The sequence below is a fragment of the Plectropomus leopardus genome, chromosome 15 (assembly GCF_008729295.1).
Source record: "Plectropomus leopardus isolate mb chromosome 15, YSFRI_Pleo_2.0, whole genome shotgun sequence".
NCBI lineage: Eukaryota > Metazoa > Chordata > Actinopteri > Perciformes > Serranidae > Plectropomus > Plectropomus leopardus.
In genome coordinates this window covers 15448233-15466196 of record NC_056477.1, presented here as the reverse complement: position 1 = coordinate 15466196, position 17964 = coordinate 15448233, and the positions used below count along the sequence as shown (strand labels likewise).

The window sequence follows — 17964 nt, the reverse complement described above, 5'->3', positions numbered from 1 at the left end:
GTGCGTGCTGATTCTCCTGCAAACACCTATACTCACATACACACACACAACCCTGTCATCCACACTGGTAGTACTGGTAGTGGTTAACATACATTGTGTGTTTCATTTTGGTCATTTGAGACACCAATCCTTGCTTTTTGACATTTCCTTCATGATTAGCAAGCTTTCATCTCACACTAGGTAAGGCAAAGACTAATGGCGCACACACACACACACACACAATTATCAGCCCCTTCATTTTAATGCTTTCTAAAACCTTATCAAAATAATTTTTAACCAAATTTAAAATTCTTTTGGGGGGTAAATCTTTTTCCAATTCAACCAGTGCAGGTATTCTTGAAGGTAAGTAGCATTTATGTGTTTCTGTGTAGATATCGGTTTTATGTAGGAATATGGTTATTAGAGTGAGTCAGGTTAATCTATGTTTTACAAACACGTAAGTGCAAGTATAAAGACACAATTTAGGTTTAATGGTGGGTTTTAAGATTTCCAACATCAGAAATGTGCACTTTGATGCAGAAGAGCTCGACTCATTTTGACAAAAATAAATTAAAAGGTGGATGTATCAAATTAGATAGAGTGTTTGTGGCAATTAAGACTTTGAAATTAATATTTAACACTTGAAAAAAAGATGACTGTTTGCTCTGTATGATCAAACATAAATCAGAACCTTATGTTGAGTGCTCATGGGGAAACAAAGGGTACAACAAAGGATACATAGAAAAGAAATCCAGGAACTCCAAAAATATATCAACAAGGAGGGAAAGATTAAAAAGACTTTATTGTATTGGCTAAATCTTTAAAAGAGCCAACATTTTTCGGCCACTGAAGGTCTTCATCAGGCCTTTAAAAACTGTTTTTAAAACCCTGACAAAGGCCAGTAGTGGTTGAAATGTGTTTTGGTGTGCCTGGATCGAATTCCTGTCTATCATGTTTAACACTACTCAAAGACTTTTAAGGCTTATATTTATAAAAAATTGAATATAAGATATTTTTAGACCTTAGACCAGATATACGTACACACTACCAGGGAAACAAGCATAGTCTTACAGGGCCTGAGTTTGCTTGCGTTCCCAATGAGCTGAGACCACAGAGAATATTGTCTGTAGGATTGACTCCAACTCCACGTCTGCCAGAATTTTGTGTGCAGGAACGCATGGCCACTAGCCACAGTTATGTGTATATACAGTATGCATGTTCGTGCATGTCTCCTCGCTAAGGTCTGCATGAGTACTTGGGCAGGGTTGTGTACATGATATGCATGTGTGTGTGTGCGTGCGTGCATGTAGGAGTGTGACCTGCAGCTGCGATGTGGATCACTAGTATCCACTGCTGTGAATGAGAGGGATAAATAATCCAAGGTGCTCTCTGTTAGCTGTTTGATATTGAAGCCAAATGCATGTGAACAGAGCATAGAACTGAGCGATCCCACAGCAGGCCCAATTTGCCAGCATTCAAAGCAGCTTGACCCCAACCACCTGACATGAATGCAATCATTCAGCAAGACCGGAGAACACTGGGTCTCCCAGGAGGTTAGTAGTTTTCCTCCTTTAAGTTGTCAGAGCTGCTGCACAGACATCAGACTACACTGCATATGCGTCAGCAGAGAGACAAAGTGACAGTGACCCCCCTGGAAACAATCAAGCATTGACATCCAGTCTAATCAAGAGTAAGCCCGCTGCATCAGCTATACAACAGAGATGGTGTGACTCATGGAACAGACGTGATGGAATGAGAGAAATGGTGAAAGAAAGAACTGGAACAAAAGATTTTGGTTTGGATGACTGTTGGAGAATGAAAGATATTCCCTCACAGACACTCTGGATTTTGGCTTGTGCATGTGTCTACTGCCTATGTGTGGGTTCTGTTGTGTTTATTCGGTTATCCAGTATGTTTGTGTAAGACAGCTCCTGTTCTCGTGGTGGTACGTTGTAGGCCCCAGCAGGGAGAGTGTGAATGCTGTGGATCACCTCCTCGCCTTTTGCTCTCCACTCGTCTTAGAACCTGGTGCTCTCATGTTTCAGCATGCGGATGTTGGTAAGAGTCCCGCTGCCCCTGTGGTGGTACCCGTAAGCCTGGCGCTGCCCCTCCAGTCACCGAGCGCTGCTGCCTGCCGACGACATGCTGCTGCTGGGACTGGAGCTGCCCGAGCCCCGGTCTTCAAACACACTGATCTCTAGCTGAAGAGAAGGTCAAGGATCATCATGAAGGAGAGAGTATTAAAATACAGGGTTGAAAAAAGGGCTGGCAGATCCTAGAGCAGTGCAAGTCAACGATCCCCCAAACCAGCCAAGCTTTTGGACTGCTGACACTACACTTTTGGTCCCAGAGTGTTGTCATGTTAACATGGGGGTGCACAACCCAAACAATTCATGAGATTTTTCTAAGTGGAGGGATCAGAAACTGGTATAAACAGTTTCAAAATTCAACAACAACGCTCAAGAACTGACTGTTTGTGTATTTGCTCCCTGTGTCCCTGTTGCTTTCTCATTGGATACCAGAGGTGGGAGTAAGACACATGTGAGTCACAGGGAACTCTCAAGTCTCAATCTTCAAGACTCAAGCAATGACCAAGTTACTGTATTAAAAATCGAGCATGTCAAGTCAGGTCCCTTATGTAAGTGAAGCATACAATGAGCAAGCATACTTAAGACGGAGAGGCCAGGCTGGTAACACCTTGCAGGTTGCCAGATTTGCATGAATTGCACTAGAAATTGTCTGACCATGTTTAAAAATACAAAACATAACTTCTCAATACCTAGTAAATTGCAAATATTATTAAAAAGTCCTTTCAAGTCATTTATCTGAAGTCTAAGTCTAAGGGATGGGAGCTTTTAATTTTAGTCAATCAAGTCTCAAGTCCTAAAAAGTGCAATCTCCTGTGACTGACTCATCTCCAAGGTGCTCAGAAAATAACTGCTTCTTGTTTTTGCTTGACAAGAGTTGGAAGAGTGTAAAAGCGCTTGTGATGAGGTGAAGATACCGCTCCAACTAGATGCGTGGATTTGCCCACTCTAAAGTGTGTCTAAAAATGGTGATCTCAAAGTAATGTGAGTGAGACACATATTGTGCTGTAATTTGGAAGAATGAGGTCTCCAACCAGCCTTCACAAACACAGACCATATTGTATAGGAGTGTATTGACTAATAAGTGTTGGTAATAGGTTGGCCCTGTGACTTGGAGCCTGTTCTTTGAGCCCGTCTGGGGCCAGGCCTGTGTGATGGTCTACTGGACACATTCTCTCTCTCTTGCTGCCTTTTAACTACATGAGGACCTGAACTGGGATCTCTCCCGCTGACACAGAGAGACACACATCTGGCCACTTCTAAAAACTGTACCAGAATATGTGATGAGCCATGTGATGAACTGGAAACATTTGAAAAGACTGTGATAAAGCACCTTATTTTGGAATGATACAACAGAACAAGAAGGCCTTAGCAAACGAAACACAACGTCACACGTGTGTTCACACCTTAGGCTGCTGATTCATCACATCAAGCTGTTACTTTTTCACCTTTTCTTATCAAAGGACATTTGATGGAGCTCACACGCTTTTTTCAGCCCTGTTCTGTTTAAGATTTACTCTTGGGAACGACAGTTTTGCCGCTGGACGACTTCTCTGCAGCAGCTGGAGTTTAAGTGCCTTGTTCAAGGGCACCTTGATGGTAATTTATAAGGAAGAGGGGTATAACTTATTCATTTATCCAGTCCAGATGTTTATAGCAGTTCCAGTCATTTGAACTGGTGATTTCGAGGCTGATTTCTACAACCCTGAAACTAGTGCCACCTTTTGTCAGTCTTCTATATGTCTGGCTGTCTTGTTCGGGCCTTTATCCTGTTTTTGTTATGCACATAAAGCAGCAGATGAGCAAAGGATACAACCCTCATCCCTCTCTCTATGGGGTCTGTGAGCAGTAGACCTCTAGGAGCGTAGATCTTCTCGTTCTGCTCCTGGATGTATCCTGATATCTTCTTCAGAACCTGGAGTAAAACAGGGGGGCGGAGAGGGGTTAGAGAAGGACATTTGGAGATAATCCAGATTTGATTAGAACCATTGGAGGCATGATGAAACCCTAAAAACAAAAGCAGAACATGTGATCTAGCACAAAATAATCTAAACACACATTCCAACCAGGGATCTATTCCCTGCATGTTATTTTTTGAAGTGCATGCTGTGTTAGATGTAATAATATGTGCCCAAAAGAGGCTGAGTGAGGGCAGGGCTGCAGCAACTTTAACCTCCTCCTGTGCTGTCTTGGGTGGAAAAAATGAAAAATGGAAGAAATGAGTTTGCAGTCCTTCTGCGCATAGTTAGCATACGGCATATGATACTGACTCTATCGAGTCATTGCCCGTCTTTATTTTTCCTGAACATTATAATCTAAACTCAAAGTAATTCCATTATGCTCTAAGTACGGCAGTTATTTTCATACATAGTTCCAAGCCACTCATGTCAAGCAAGGCTGTATGAATTGAATTACCAAAATTGACGAGCATGAGCTTTTCTCTTTTTGAAGTTTTCCATTTGGAAGCTTTAGTTCCTAATTCCAAAGATGGCTCTCTCAGGCTAAATGTCATGCCTTGGTTAACTGTCGGGGCAATTTGGAAACACTCGAAAATGTGAGGTGGACAGTTTATTTGGATTGCATTGGCACTGGACTTATTTCTCAGCTTTGCAAGTGAGTATTGCATCAAATGTGCTAAAAACCACAGAGCAGCAGCGGAGTGAAGCTGAGCGCTACGTTCAGACCATGCCTTGGCACACAAATTCAAACAAGCATGCCTGTGACTGTACACATCCTCCTACGCTTTGCAACTACACACACAGTTTGCCCTGGAGACAAGCAGAGTGTTTAAGAAAGCCTCAGCACTCTGATGTAGTCCCATGTTGCTGCTGATAGCAACCAAATGGCTGCTGACTGATGTGTGCCGATGCTAAATGGACAGATATTTGCTAAAGTGGCATCATTAGAGCAGCTTATTCAGCCTCAGCTATGCCTCTGTGGACACCAACAATGCTGAATGTGCCATGCGTCTCCGAAACTCTGCCTAACCATGTCAATCAGCTAAAGCATGCTCCATTGGGCCTCATATACACTGAGAGAGCTGTCACAGCTCCCAATAAAGGAGACACAATCTTCAGCACATCTGTGAACCTGTACTAAAACAACTGTATCACTTAAAGATGAAAGTCTTTGTTTTAAAGCTTTGGCATTTGCTTCTAGTAGCCAAATTAAAGGTTCAGTATGTAATTCTTGATAAAGAATTCTTAATTTGACAACATGGGAACAAGACGCAAATGTCAGCTGCCTTGCTCCAGAATTGCCAACTGCATCTTTAATTTTTTTTTAGATCTGATTAGATCACAGTGACAAGCAAACAGTTAGTCTAAAGCAGGTGTTTTATTTGTCAGTTCTTGTCAAATATGTAACAACATCTCTGTGAAAGACGACTTGCTCCGCATGTAGTTACAGTTTATTCTAAAGTAAAAAAAACCCCATAAAGATTCTTACTTTCAGGTGATTATAAACTAAGGAAAACATAGTTATTATATTCCATATCTGCCAATATATCCCCCTGAATCCTACTCACTGGACATTTAAAACTACAAAAAACTGACCTGAGTTGAAAGCTACAGTTATCTTTTGAAGTATTGTGTATTGGGATGTAACATTTTTCTGTCTGATTTATTAAACATGACAGATTCACTTCCTCTTTTGTGAGTTAACTAAAGGTCACTGCAGCACTCAGCCTTGAGAGATTAAAACAATAGAGTCTGCAGAGCAACACACTGAGCAGCACTCCTCTGGGATGTCAAAGGCCTGCTACAGCTGCGGGCACAGCTGCTAATATAGTGACCCCTGCTAGTGGTAACTAAACCACAGAAGAATACTTCTTTCTTTCTCCCACTGGAAGTAGAAGAAGAAGAGACTTTTGCAATGAAACGTCTGGAAAATATTACAATCGGGGAGCAACAAGAAATTCCTCAGTTAAAAAACATTGACGAAGCCATCAAAATGCAGTGGTTTGCTCCACTGCACTGTTTTAAATCAGTCAGATCTATGTCAAGTACACCTAATCAGAAAGCAATCAATAATCGGCTTTGAAAAGTGACAGTGTCTCCAAAAACACAATACAAGCTGTCTTTTGTTATGAACTCCATCAAAGAGAATGAAGCATTACAGAGAAGAGGCACACAGAGGCCTGACTAATAGGTTTAGCGTGGTCCAGGGAAAAGGCCGATCCTTTCACTGCTAGCGAGCTCTCAGGGCAGCTCAGTCCTCTTCAGCGTAACAATATGACAGTCAAGCATACAAGCTGTGCCGCTGCTGCACTGTCATGTCTGTGACAGCCCTGAAAAGCTTTGTGAGTGTGTGTATATCGCCTAAGAAGCAAAGGTGTCACAGTCTGTTTCACATGCATGCCACGAGTGTGTATTCCTCCGCTAGAATGAAAGTTGTTTATGTCACAGAGTGCAATATAAAGGGAAATGTGTGTATACATGTGTCTGAGTGAGTCCCATATGTGCAGGCACATTCTAATGAATAATAGACGAGGAAAAGCAGGAGATGGAGGGCACATAGTATGCGTGAGGGCAGCTTTATGAATGCTTTTGCGCACATGGATCTGTTCGGACATGCTGGGAGCAATCAGTGTCTTTTGATAGGGTGAGATGTAAGCATCTAGGGCTTCAATGAATCTGCACACTGATCCACGCTCACTGGTGTGTGGCCTCTTTATCAGCACTCAAACACACACACACACATATGTGCACACACAGCATCAACTTGGGTGGGTATATTTGATCATCGCCAGTCGTAAACGTCATTCAGCCAAGATGATAAAGTTAAACAAGTGAATAAACAACTCTCCTGTGGGGCTGATAGCTTCTCAGCGTCCCAATGGAGCGGCACCCAGCTGACAGGGAGATGAAAGGAGCCTCAGAGCAGGACGTTCGTGTATGGCATCAACACACCAACAAGTCCTTTTGTGCTTCTTGGTCAAGCTCCCAGTGCCTCTGTACTGCTTTGATAAAGAAATGTTTACAAAACGCAACAAGACCGGGGAGATGAATGTTGTGGGTGACAGAGATCAGAACACAGAGGCATGCTGGGACTTTACGCCACTTCACTCTCATCTAAAACACTGGCGCACACTCACAAGAGCATTAATCACTGCGTATGTGACTGTGGATGTGATTGCGGAGCGACAAGCTGCAACACAGACATGCGGAGGTTTAATCACCTGCCCCTTTTGAGATGGACATCTTGGTTGCACTGAAGGTAAATATGTTACAGTTGACGTGCCATGCCTTGCCCAGCGGCACACAGGTGTGGGCTTTTGAGCCAGTTGTAAAAACTAGTGAACGGACAGCTGTGCAAGAAAGAATAAGATCGTATCTCCAGTTTTTCCCGCTCTGCCGGCCTGTGTCAATGGGTGTAAATAACTGTGTGTTCTGTCCTCAGAGATCCCAACTGCATTGGAACATTTTTTAGGGAGAGCTAGCTTTTGTAAAATGGACAAATATGGAAGTAAATAAATCTTTGGGATGGAGATTTAGGGAAATTTAGCGAAAAACTCAGCAGTCAAAGGTCTTCCATTAACAAGAGTGAATCTAGGATTGGTTTTCACTTTCACAGGCGATGCTGATTACAAATCCTAACTAACACTTCCTGCATAGTATGCATTTAATATTAAATGATTTAATGTTGAAATATTTATCACGGTGGCAGCACTGTGGGCCCTTTCGTGTTAGAATTTGCATGTCCTCCTAGGGCCTGTCTGAGTTTCTTTCAGGTGTTGCTGTTTCTGTCTCATATACATGCATGTGATTGTGAATGCTTGTTTGTCCACAGTTGTGTGAAAGATTTGTGACCTGTACCCTGCCTTTTGCTCAGTGATAAAGTTTTCTGCAGAAGGTCTCGTTTAGCTGCAGAATGAAGACACACCTCAGTAACCAAACCAAGCCAATCTCTAGAAAAAATTAATAAGCATTTTGTTCCTTTGAGGTATGATCTCATCCAATGTGTTTATTCCCCAATTAGCAACCATTGCTGCATAGATAAAACCTCTTTGTATTGGTAAATTATCTGTCTGATACACATGTGATCATTTTGTGTGCTTGCATTTAGGTGTGCACAGGTGTATTACCTTCTCGTAGCGTGTCTCCATGCAGAGGAAGACGATATAAGCTGTTGCACAAGCCAGACATCCTTCCAGGTACGACTGACCTCCAATTTTTTCAGCCTCCACATAATATGAGTTCAGGGTCTTCACCGTCTCCTCAAGTAAGGTTCGCTCAATCTACTTACAAACCCACCCACCCACACCCACACACACACACACACACACACACACACACACAAACATCCAGGTAGGGATATGAAGGCATGAATACACCATAAGGATTGCAAAAGTGAAAAGATTTCTGGCAGAACTGTGGCAGCAAGCTGTTCGGCTATAAAACAGCCTGCCAAAAATATCAGCTGCATTCTGCTCAACCCAAATTACTCCTACTTTGTCGAATAATTCATCAACACACCTCAGTTGAAGAATAAGAATAAACTTGAGGCTAAAATGAAAAATTAATCATGAGTGTGACAGCAGTGGTTTGAACATCTGACGGAGAACATTTACAGAGTAGTGATTTAAGAAGATGTTTACTAATGGTCCCTTTGCACCGACTCCCTGTGTGTTTCTCTCTGTGTTTATGTTTCTTTCTTGCTCTGTGTGTGAACTGTCTGCTTCAGATGCTAATTGCAGGACAAATCTACAGTAATACTCATACTGTAACAGCATTCACAGATGCTAATACAGCAAGATGAAAAGAGCAAATAAACAGCACTTTCTCTCCCGCTGCCCACAGGAAGTGTGAAGTGTGAAAATATTTTTAATATAGTTATAAATCTTATTCAGCTATTGTTGAGTTAGAACTGCAGGATATTAGAGGTCATGCTGCAAAAGTTTGTTTCCATTTATGGAAGGAGCAAGAACTTTCAAGTTAATGCGCAAGCCAATATCCATCATTCACACGTGCTTTGTCATCCAGGGTGCTTAATCTTATTAAGATATACTGAGCCATCAGTCTTTTTGTTTTGGAGAGTGTTGTTTCAGGTGAGCTGGGATTTTGCCAACATATATGATTTGCCTGGATGTGTATATGCGAGTGTGTGTTTGTGCTCACCCTGTTGTCGAGCTCTGAGGGGAACTTGGTCTGGAAGCGGCAGACGGTTCCTTCGCTGTAGTCTCTCTGCACAAACACCTTTGTAACCAGCGACGCATTGTGCCTCAGCTCCTGGAGGTTATGAAACTGAGCAGTTACACAACAGGGGAGAAGCACACATGTTAAATTTGTGGTCCAGAATACATTTATATTCATGCAGGTACAAGAATAGCAGAGGACTGCACCACAGAGCAAGATTAGTGTCTTAGCAAGAGTCTAAAGCCAGGGTTTTCCTTCCTGAGACAGTTGCTCTCTTTTAACCTGGCTAGACCACCATGCTAATTTATGTGGAAAACATAATCCGGTCGGGAGCAGGTTATCTTCTCAGTTTAATCTGAAATCAGCTGAGAAGCTCCTTTCACAGCTGTAATCACTCTGTAATGAGTGTCAGTATTTGAGCCACACAGATTCTGAGCTGAGAGAAAACATTACAAATTCATTCTATTTAAATTGCAGCGCCTTAATGTTGTATAAATGTCACCAAACAAAGTTGTGCAGTTACAGTAGTGCTTACTATATGCATCCCATTATGTTTTGTTTAATTCCATTTAACGTTATTTTACACAGGAACCTACAGTTTATCAGTGATACAGAGAAGAGTTTGTCGAGTCAGCTCAGTCAAAATTAGGCCAGGGTATGTTGAACGGCCTTTGTGGTACAGCCATTATATAAAATAAATCAATTAAAAAAATTCTTTGTAAATAACAATAATAGTAATAACAACAACAACAACAATAACAACAACAACAACAACAACAACAACAACAATAACAACAATAATAATAATAATAATAATAATAATAATAATACAGAAGGATAATAATAATAATAATATGGACATTTGTTTTTCATTGTTTTCTGGAGGCTGGGGACCAGATTTGGTCCATGTTGATTGCATGGCTACGGTCTTGATCTCAGTACACAAAATTATCTAATATTTCCTGCTACTTTTGAGTTGTATTTTTACGTGCAGGTGTTTATGGGGCTACACAGTGAGAGAATGGTACTCTGTTACTATGTCAACAGCTTTGCAGGTGTAGACAGCGCTCCCACAGCATTCCTCCACTGTCAACAGGCCCAATTGCAGCAATAACGAACACTTTGAAAGACACCCCTTTACAGCACTTTGGTGCTGAGTGGTGTGTTTTCCACCCAAACAGTCATTTCCCAAGCAAGTGGGCCAGTGTAACTTACCCCCTGCTGATCTAAATTACTCCTCAAGAGGATGGTAATTAGAGATACAGAAGGACAATAAAGAGAGGGAGAGAGAAGGGGAATAAATACATGCATGTATTCATTTCAGAGCCTTGAATCATGTTATAAAATCCACAGAATTTGTGCAGTTGTTGCCTTTTTATAATCACTCTATTGTAATCTAAGGATATCACAGCCAGAGTTTGGCAAGCTGCTGCAATGTTGTTATAATTGAAAGCAAGCAGAGTCTCTGTTTATGAGGTTACCTGCATGTATGAGCCCGGGAGAGTCATTTCCAAGTAAGCAGACACAGTACAGTGCCAGGCTTTCATCTCTATATAGGGTATATCACTCACAACCAAGAATAGCATCCAAGCTGCTATTTCTGTCAGCCAAAAGCCAAAATCATCTCACAGTCACTAGATCTTTCTGTCTGCCAGTGCTTTAAATATCCTTCTTTTTGCCTTCTCCGTCTCTACCACTGCCCCCCGCTCTCTTCCTCCCTCCTCCTCCTCCTCCCTATCTTCAGGCCATCGTGATGAACAACAAGTCACTCTATTAATAGAAGCAATTATCAGCACACGATTGAGAATCATTTATCCAAGTAAGGATCAGCTGGCCGAGGTGGATTCATTCAGATCATGCAGATTCTTTGATGTCACAGTGAGAATGTGTGTGGGTGTATGCCATTGTATGTATACGTGCACATACTGTATAATATGAAAGTACATGTGTAAGTAGCAATACCACAGGGGGAAATACTCTTTTAAAAGCAGAAGTTCTGCATTCAGAATTTGACCAGAGGGGCTAAACTTGTTTACTTCAAACAGATGTTGGCAGTAAAAAGCAATCAAGGATCCAACGTAGGAGTTTTGCTGCCAAATTTAAACGTCAAATGTCCAGTTTTTAAGGTTTTAATACTTTCAGGTTTCTTGAAAAAAAAAAACAGGAAGGGAAGAGGAGAAGAAGGATGGAAAATGGGGGACAGGAAAAAGACAAAGAGGGAAGGAAAGTAGAAAAGCAGGATGGAAAAAAGAGATTAATAGTACTGGAAGAAAGGAGGAAATATGGAAATAAGTAAGGAACAAAAGAGGGAAATAAATTAGATAAGACAAGATCTGAGGAAAGGAAAATAATAAAGTATTGAAAGAAAGAGCTGGGGAAAGAGAGGCAGAGGAAAAAAAGGATGCAGACATTTTAGTTGACAGAAGTCCAGCTAAAAGAGGGTGAAACCTCGCCAGCTTGCCATTCACCGTCACATGCACTGCATTCAGGCCAGTGGGACATCACGGTGTGTTTTGGCTTGTTGGTGACCTACTGACCTCTGTCTTACATCTCTGTGCTGCATGTAGCTTGCAGCTGAGCAAAGCAGGCAGGAGTCATGTGTCTCTGAGGCAGCCTGTCAAACACTGAGTCCATTTATTTGTCCAGACATAGGATCTTAGAGGACATTTCTCCCACCACTCCCTTGATTTTAATGAACTTGGAAACAGATTTTCCAGATTTTTAAAGTGATTGGTCTAATGGGGATGTCGTGGTTGAATGTTGAAACTGATGCTTCTTAAAAAATGTTGTGCCAGTTAATTTATTCTGCATCATTTCATGTTGTGTTGTCATTGTGTGGTGAGTAGATGTGGGCCGAACTGTAGCAGCAGTAACTAAATCAACATGGAACTTGAAATAAAACTTCAAATATATATTTTTCTGTTGCTTAAAGGAATACTTCATCCACAAAAGGATCATTTATATATCTATTAATATCAAACCCATGTTACGTTAAATTTTTAGAAGATTTTTTTGTTTTTCTTGCATGCCTCCACAATGAACAAAGAATTTAAATAAAAGTAGTGCGCCTGGACAAGGACGTGCGTTTGAACTCTGCTTGCGTATTCCATTGAGCAGCGTTCAGATGCACGCTTTTACTTAGGCCAGATACTTGTTCATGTTTTAGTCTAGTCTGTTGAATGTGTTTGGGAAGTGCTGAGCATACCACTGGATAAATGAAACTGGGCTAATACTTCACAGGTTTTGTGAAATAGGTAAACAGATGTTTTCATATAGTTCTGCTGTTGTTAAATGCAGCCCCTTTTTGCTCCAATTCATCAAATGTTTTCGCAGTTTTTGGTTTCTATGTTCACTGTGGAAGCATGCAAGACAAAAAAAAATCTGAACAAATTCAACATAACATGGGATGGGTAATTAAAATCCAAACGATCCCTTTGGGTGAATTCCTTTTAGGTCAGCCAACTTCTCCCTAATTAACCAGGAAGCTTGTACGTTGTTACAAGTTATTTACAATCACCAAAGTCCTCCAACAGTTATCCTACTTTGATACTAAAGAACATAATAAAATATTTCTTCAGTCACATGGTGTTGATGTTTCTGGCAGAGGGGTCGTGTCTGTGTCCATTTAAGCCCTTAAGATAAATGTTTTCTGTTGGCAGAGTGCTGATGTTTACTTTCCTGCGTGGGAGATCAGGGTTCAAATTCAGTCTATTACTGTGTCTAAATATAGTACACAAGCAGACAGCAAAGTTAAAATGTCATACGGATCACACAAGACTCTATTAAGAAGCTCTGCATCATGCAGCACCATCTGATTTCTCCTTCCACCCACACATGTGTTACTTTTGGTTTGGTTTATATCTGTTTGCATAATGATTAAACACAAGTTAAATAAAAACAGTGAAAATAACTTAAAGGTGGATATTCACCAGTTAGGAAGCTCATTAAAACAAACAAAAGACATAAATAAAGGAACAAAACAGCAAAGTATGAAAAATTATGCATTTTATATTTTATGAAAGGAAATAGTCCCTGGCTGACCAAAAAAATGAAAGGTAAAGATCAAAAAAGACCTATGTCAAATTAAACCAGAAGTAAAAGATGACACATGATGCATCTCGTTACCAAGGATGTCCCTAAAATGAAAAAGAAAACACCACTTTGAACATATTTTCTTTTCCTACTCTGATACACTCCTTCTATTTCCTCCAGCTTGAATCTGTGAGTGTGTGTTACTCTCATTGCCTTGACATGCTTCATAGTTTAGTCACCCCGACTCAAGGAACACATAGCGACAGCCCGGGTGAGTGCTGCCAGTGGGCAGACATTGCAAAGGACACACACAATTACAGCACGCACAGTAAATACACTCAGGAGTTTCATTCTCGTCTCAAAGCTCTTTCAGCATTTTTCTTACTTTCAGCTTCTTTTCATCTCCTCATAATATAGCGGGTTTTCTGCCATTGGGAGCTGCATTTTTTCATGTTTGTTGCCAAGCTGAGCTCGCCAGAGGTCTATAAATCATTTAAGTTTGTACAGTGTTGACAAAATAGTCAAATTTCCATGACATCTAGGTGGAAGATCAGCGACTGCATAGGGCCAAAGCTGGAAGAGGAAATCTCTTTTGGATGCAGGTGGAGCATTGTTTCAGTAAAGAGCTGAGCCTTTGCCAGCATCTGAGATGATTACTGTGCTTCCACACATTATTCGTCAACAGTGTAATACTGGAGCCAGGGCTAGCCTACAGACTGAGAGGAGGATCTGGCAGTAGTGGACTTAATGGATCCAGAGACAGTCCATGCAGCACAAACAGTCTGCAGTGTGTTACTCAGTCACTTAACGTACGTAGTCATTTGCTGACTTGGCATACAATAAATGTCACAAAATGAGTTCTAATATAATATGAGACAGAGAGAGAGGCAGGTGGATAAAAGCACAGAGAGGAAGTAAACTGTGCTGCTCATCTCAAACTCCGAACACTGATGGTTACAAACTGCAGCAGCCTGTTTGCATTAAATATGCCATGGATAATTGATGGACCTTGGACATAAAATCTGTCCTGGTTTGCACACACTGGATGTGTTTGCGTGCACATGTGTGTGTGTGTTTGTGTGTGTGTAATTGATGGGGCTTGGACAGGGATACTGGCAGACCACCAGAGGAAATCAGGGCCACTCTGCCAATATCTTGCAGACTCAGACGGAAAAAAAAAAACTAAACATAATCAAGAATCCTGTCCAACTTACTGTCCACTGCAACTTTACCTGCAGCACCATTAGGCTTGAAATACAACTTCACTCACTCATAATTTGGATAGTTTAAGGTGTATGTAGCACCCAAATTAACACACACAAGCAAACATTGCTTGCATGATAATATGCTGGCTCAAACTTGCAAAGTAATACCTGTCTCCTCTAGTGGGATCATTATTATGATAACTAAGGCAGCTATGTCTTCAGCATTATGGTGACATCACCAAGGACAGAAAGGGGGGAGAGGGGGAGATGTGCTGCTGCCCTGAGAGCTTCCAGGCATCACTAGGGCTAAAAATACTCCAGCAAACACTGTTGATGCTGTTTGTGGAGTAACTACTTATGTGACACTGCCAGAACAATACAGTCCGTGATGGGCTCGCTTCATACTCTTGATGTATAGATCTGCCAATCGTGTTGACTGTGTTGATTACAGGCATGAAGAGAGCCCGGGTATGGAATGCTGATTCAATCTGTAGCTCATTTGAAGAGTAAAGCAATGTCAAGCTAATTTAAAAGTATGACAGAGAGAGACTGTCCCTGTCCATGGTGCTGACTGCTCCATCATCATCACCAACACTCACATCAGGCTCCTCAGCTTTGACTGGATATTCTCTACACGACTGACATTTTGTTTTCTTACCAGACAATAAATGTAAAAAAAAAACCAACCAAAAACAAAAAACAAACAAACAAAAAACACTATGTATGGTAAAAGAAAATGAAAAGAAAACTCTGAGGATGTCTGAGTGTGATTACAGAGCTCACAAAGTGTGATGGAAGTAAGCCCCCGAATGAAAAATATTCTCTTTACGTGACATGCCTCTCTATACTCGACTTCACATTCACACTGAGCCACGTCTAGCCGGCTGATTTGATTAAATTAAGGCAACACAAACCACGATAAACAGAAATCGGAGGCACGAGAAGCAAGACATTCAGTTTCCAAGACTGCAGTTCTCAACCTGCATTTCTTACAAAAAAACAAAAAACCGAAGAAGAGAATAATTTTCCGGGTTTTGTTCATAAAATATTACAAAAAAGGCAGCGGAGTAGGTGAATTTCTTACCTCTGTCGCCATATTGCAGCGAGAGGGTGCAGGATCTGTCCCGTGCTGAAAACGACAATCGTTTGCTCGTGCTGTGCGGGACAACGCGACTATAGAGCTTTGGCAGGGAGACTGGAGGCACGAGCGCGCGTGCACGTGCGAGTGCGTGACTGAGCGCGCACCCTGCGAGTGTTATCGCGCGATGGGCAAAAAGGGGGTTTGTGCTAATTAAATAGGATTTTTTATTAATTCATAAAGCGGGAATCATTTGCCCTAGATTCAGTGCTGAAGGTCAGACTATCAAAGCTCAAATTAGTGACTTTTTCACAATTATTTGCGGTTCATTTATTGTTTCTTTTTTGTGAAATATTAATAATTTCTTTGCTTATCAATAATTCAAATAAAGTGCCTAGGTTTCTGGTTCTATTTGCGACCAGCCAAGCGCAACAACAACAACAACTCACATTTCTACACTAAAAGGCAGGAGGTGAGTGTACAAACAGGCACAGAAATAAATGTTCTGACCAGGGGCATCGCACCAAATACTGGGCCCTGTGCATAAGCAGTCTCTATAATCTATATTTCTATGGCAGCTCTATAGGAATACAGAAGTGCAATATTGATACCCATGAGATAAAAATATATTATGTCATTATTAAATCACCAGTGAGTGACAATGTAAGTCCCCAGGGAAAAATTACAGTGAATTTATTCTTCAGCATGAATCACTTGTTACTGCCAGCATCAAATGCAGCTCAGATTTATTCAAATGGAAGCCTGTTTTCACATTTAGGCAATGCTGTACAGTCATGCAGTAGGTGTTTACTGTAGCCAACACTGCCTTGGTTCTGCAGAGTGGTCATGCTGCAGGGACTCATACTCTCCTCTATATAGTTAATGCACCATTAGAGAGTGCTCATATTAAACATTCATCAGAGCCCACTTGGGTGTGTTATATATTGCTTTTTTAAAATCCTTTCAAGAATAGCAAAATTCTTCAAGTTCATGCACAGATCAAAGTCTTACTTGGTTTGAATTTTTTACAGGGTTGACATAAAATTCATAAAAATGACTATGGAAAAAAAAAATGTGGCAGCTAAGATAAAAGCTCATGTTTTTGTGCTCTTTGCGCTTCCAAGGACAGGAAACTGTTTTTGATTATTAGATGAAAAGACTCAGAAGAAAGATAGCAAGGGAAATCAATTTGATGAGGCTATTTTGGGGGTGAAATTCTCATTTTCTTATACTTGTTTGACATCATGAGTCATGATGTGCTGAAATTAGCCACTTTCTCCATCACTACAACACACAGTCCCCGAGGTATGCTCAGATCACACTCTAACAGAGACGCCCAAATGTACGCACAAATATATCCACAAATGCACGGCAGCATCCAGCTCTTATGAATGGAAACAGAATCCAAAAATAAGATGCAAGAGCTTTAACAAAATGAGAATTATGCAGAACTAATATTATTTGCCAGGATCCTGCTGCTTGCTCCAGATTGCTTGAAAAGATGCGTATCTAATCACACGCTGGCAGAGATCCCTTTGGGGTGTGTGTATTTATACTCACATGTTCTTGTATGCATGTGTGTGTATTCCAGATTCTCCAGTGTATTTTCTCCTCAAGGCTCTCAGTCTCACACACACACACGCACGCACACACACACACACACACAGTATGCACTAACCACATGACATAAACCTAAGTCTGAGGAATCTATTCAGCAGCTAGAGCTCATCATCAGTGTTCATTATATGTGCATAATGTATAGGAAGTGGAACTAAAAACCTCTACTATGTGAGGCTATAATGCTCATTACGTACAAGAAAACAGAACTATTGGACTGATGTTAAACCTTGTGATTCTTGCCACTATGGCAGGGCCTAAAAACAAAACAAAACAAAAGTTCATCATTTCCTTCCAAAAATACATCTGATATGATACATGATCTGATGCCCATATTATCAGGAAGACATCTTTGTCAGTGCCTTCCAAAAACGATACAAACGACATGCCATGAAAATATTTAATATGAGTGTTATCTGATCTGTCACCCCTGTCTGTGCTGGATCACCTGTATTCACCCTCTGTTTGAAATGCCAGTCTGTTCACTGCCTTTCGCAGTGATTTCAGTGTAAGATTCTGACACCAAAAGCCACCCTCCAGAGCTGTGATACGCCACCGGGTGGCGTCAGTTGAGAACATGGCCCAACAGAAACGTTCACGGTGTTATGATACTCCGCTGGACGGCACTTGCTGCTGCAGCATGATACGTGGACAGTTGGCATCAGATGAGAACACTGAAAGATGGAACCTGTTACGTGCACATAATATGCCGCTGGATGGTGTCAGGTTGAAATGCTGCCAGTAACATTGTCGAACAAATCCAACAAACCCGAGACTTTCATTCAGGAGTCTGGTGTTTGCCTTCTGTCTGAACGTGATGATGTTTTTTC

The 17964-nt window shown here is 41.2% G+C and overlaps 1 protein-coding gene across 1 annotated transcript; it reads right to left on the bottom strand.

Annotated features, from left to right (window-relative positions):
- golga7bb (golgin A7 family, member Bb) lies at positions 1 to 16365 on the bottom strand. The gene is given in 7 exon segments (XM_042502595.1): positions 1 to 2180; positions 3880 to 3981; positions 8152 to 8304; positions 9185 to 9310; positions 15524 to 15587; positions 15589 to 15634; positions 16329 to 16365. Coding segments are annotated over 7 exon segments (615 nt in total). The 3' UTR covers positions 1 to 2093.
- Positions 16366 to 17964: the final 1599 nt, after the last annotated feature.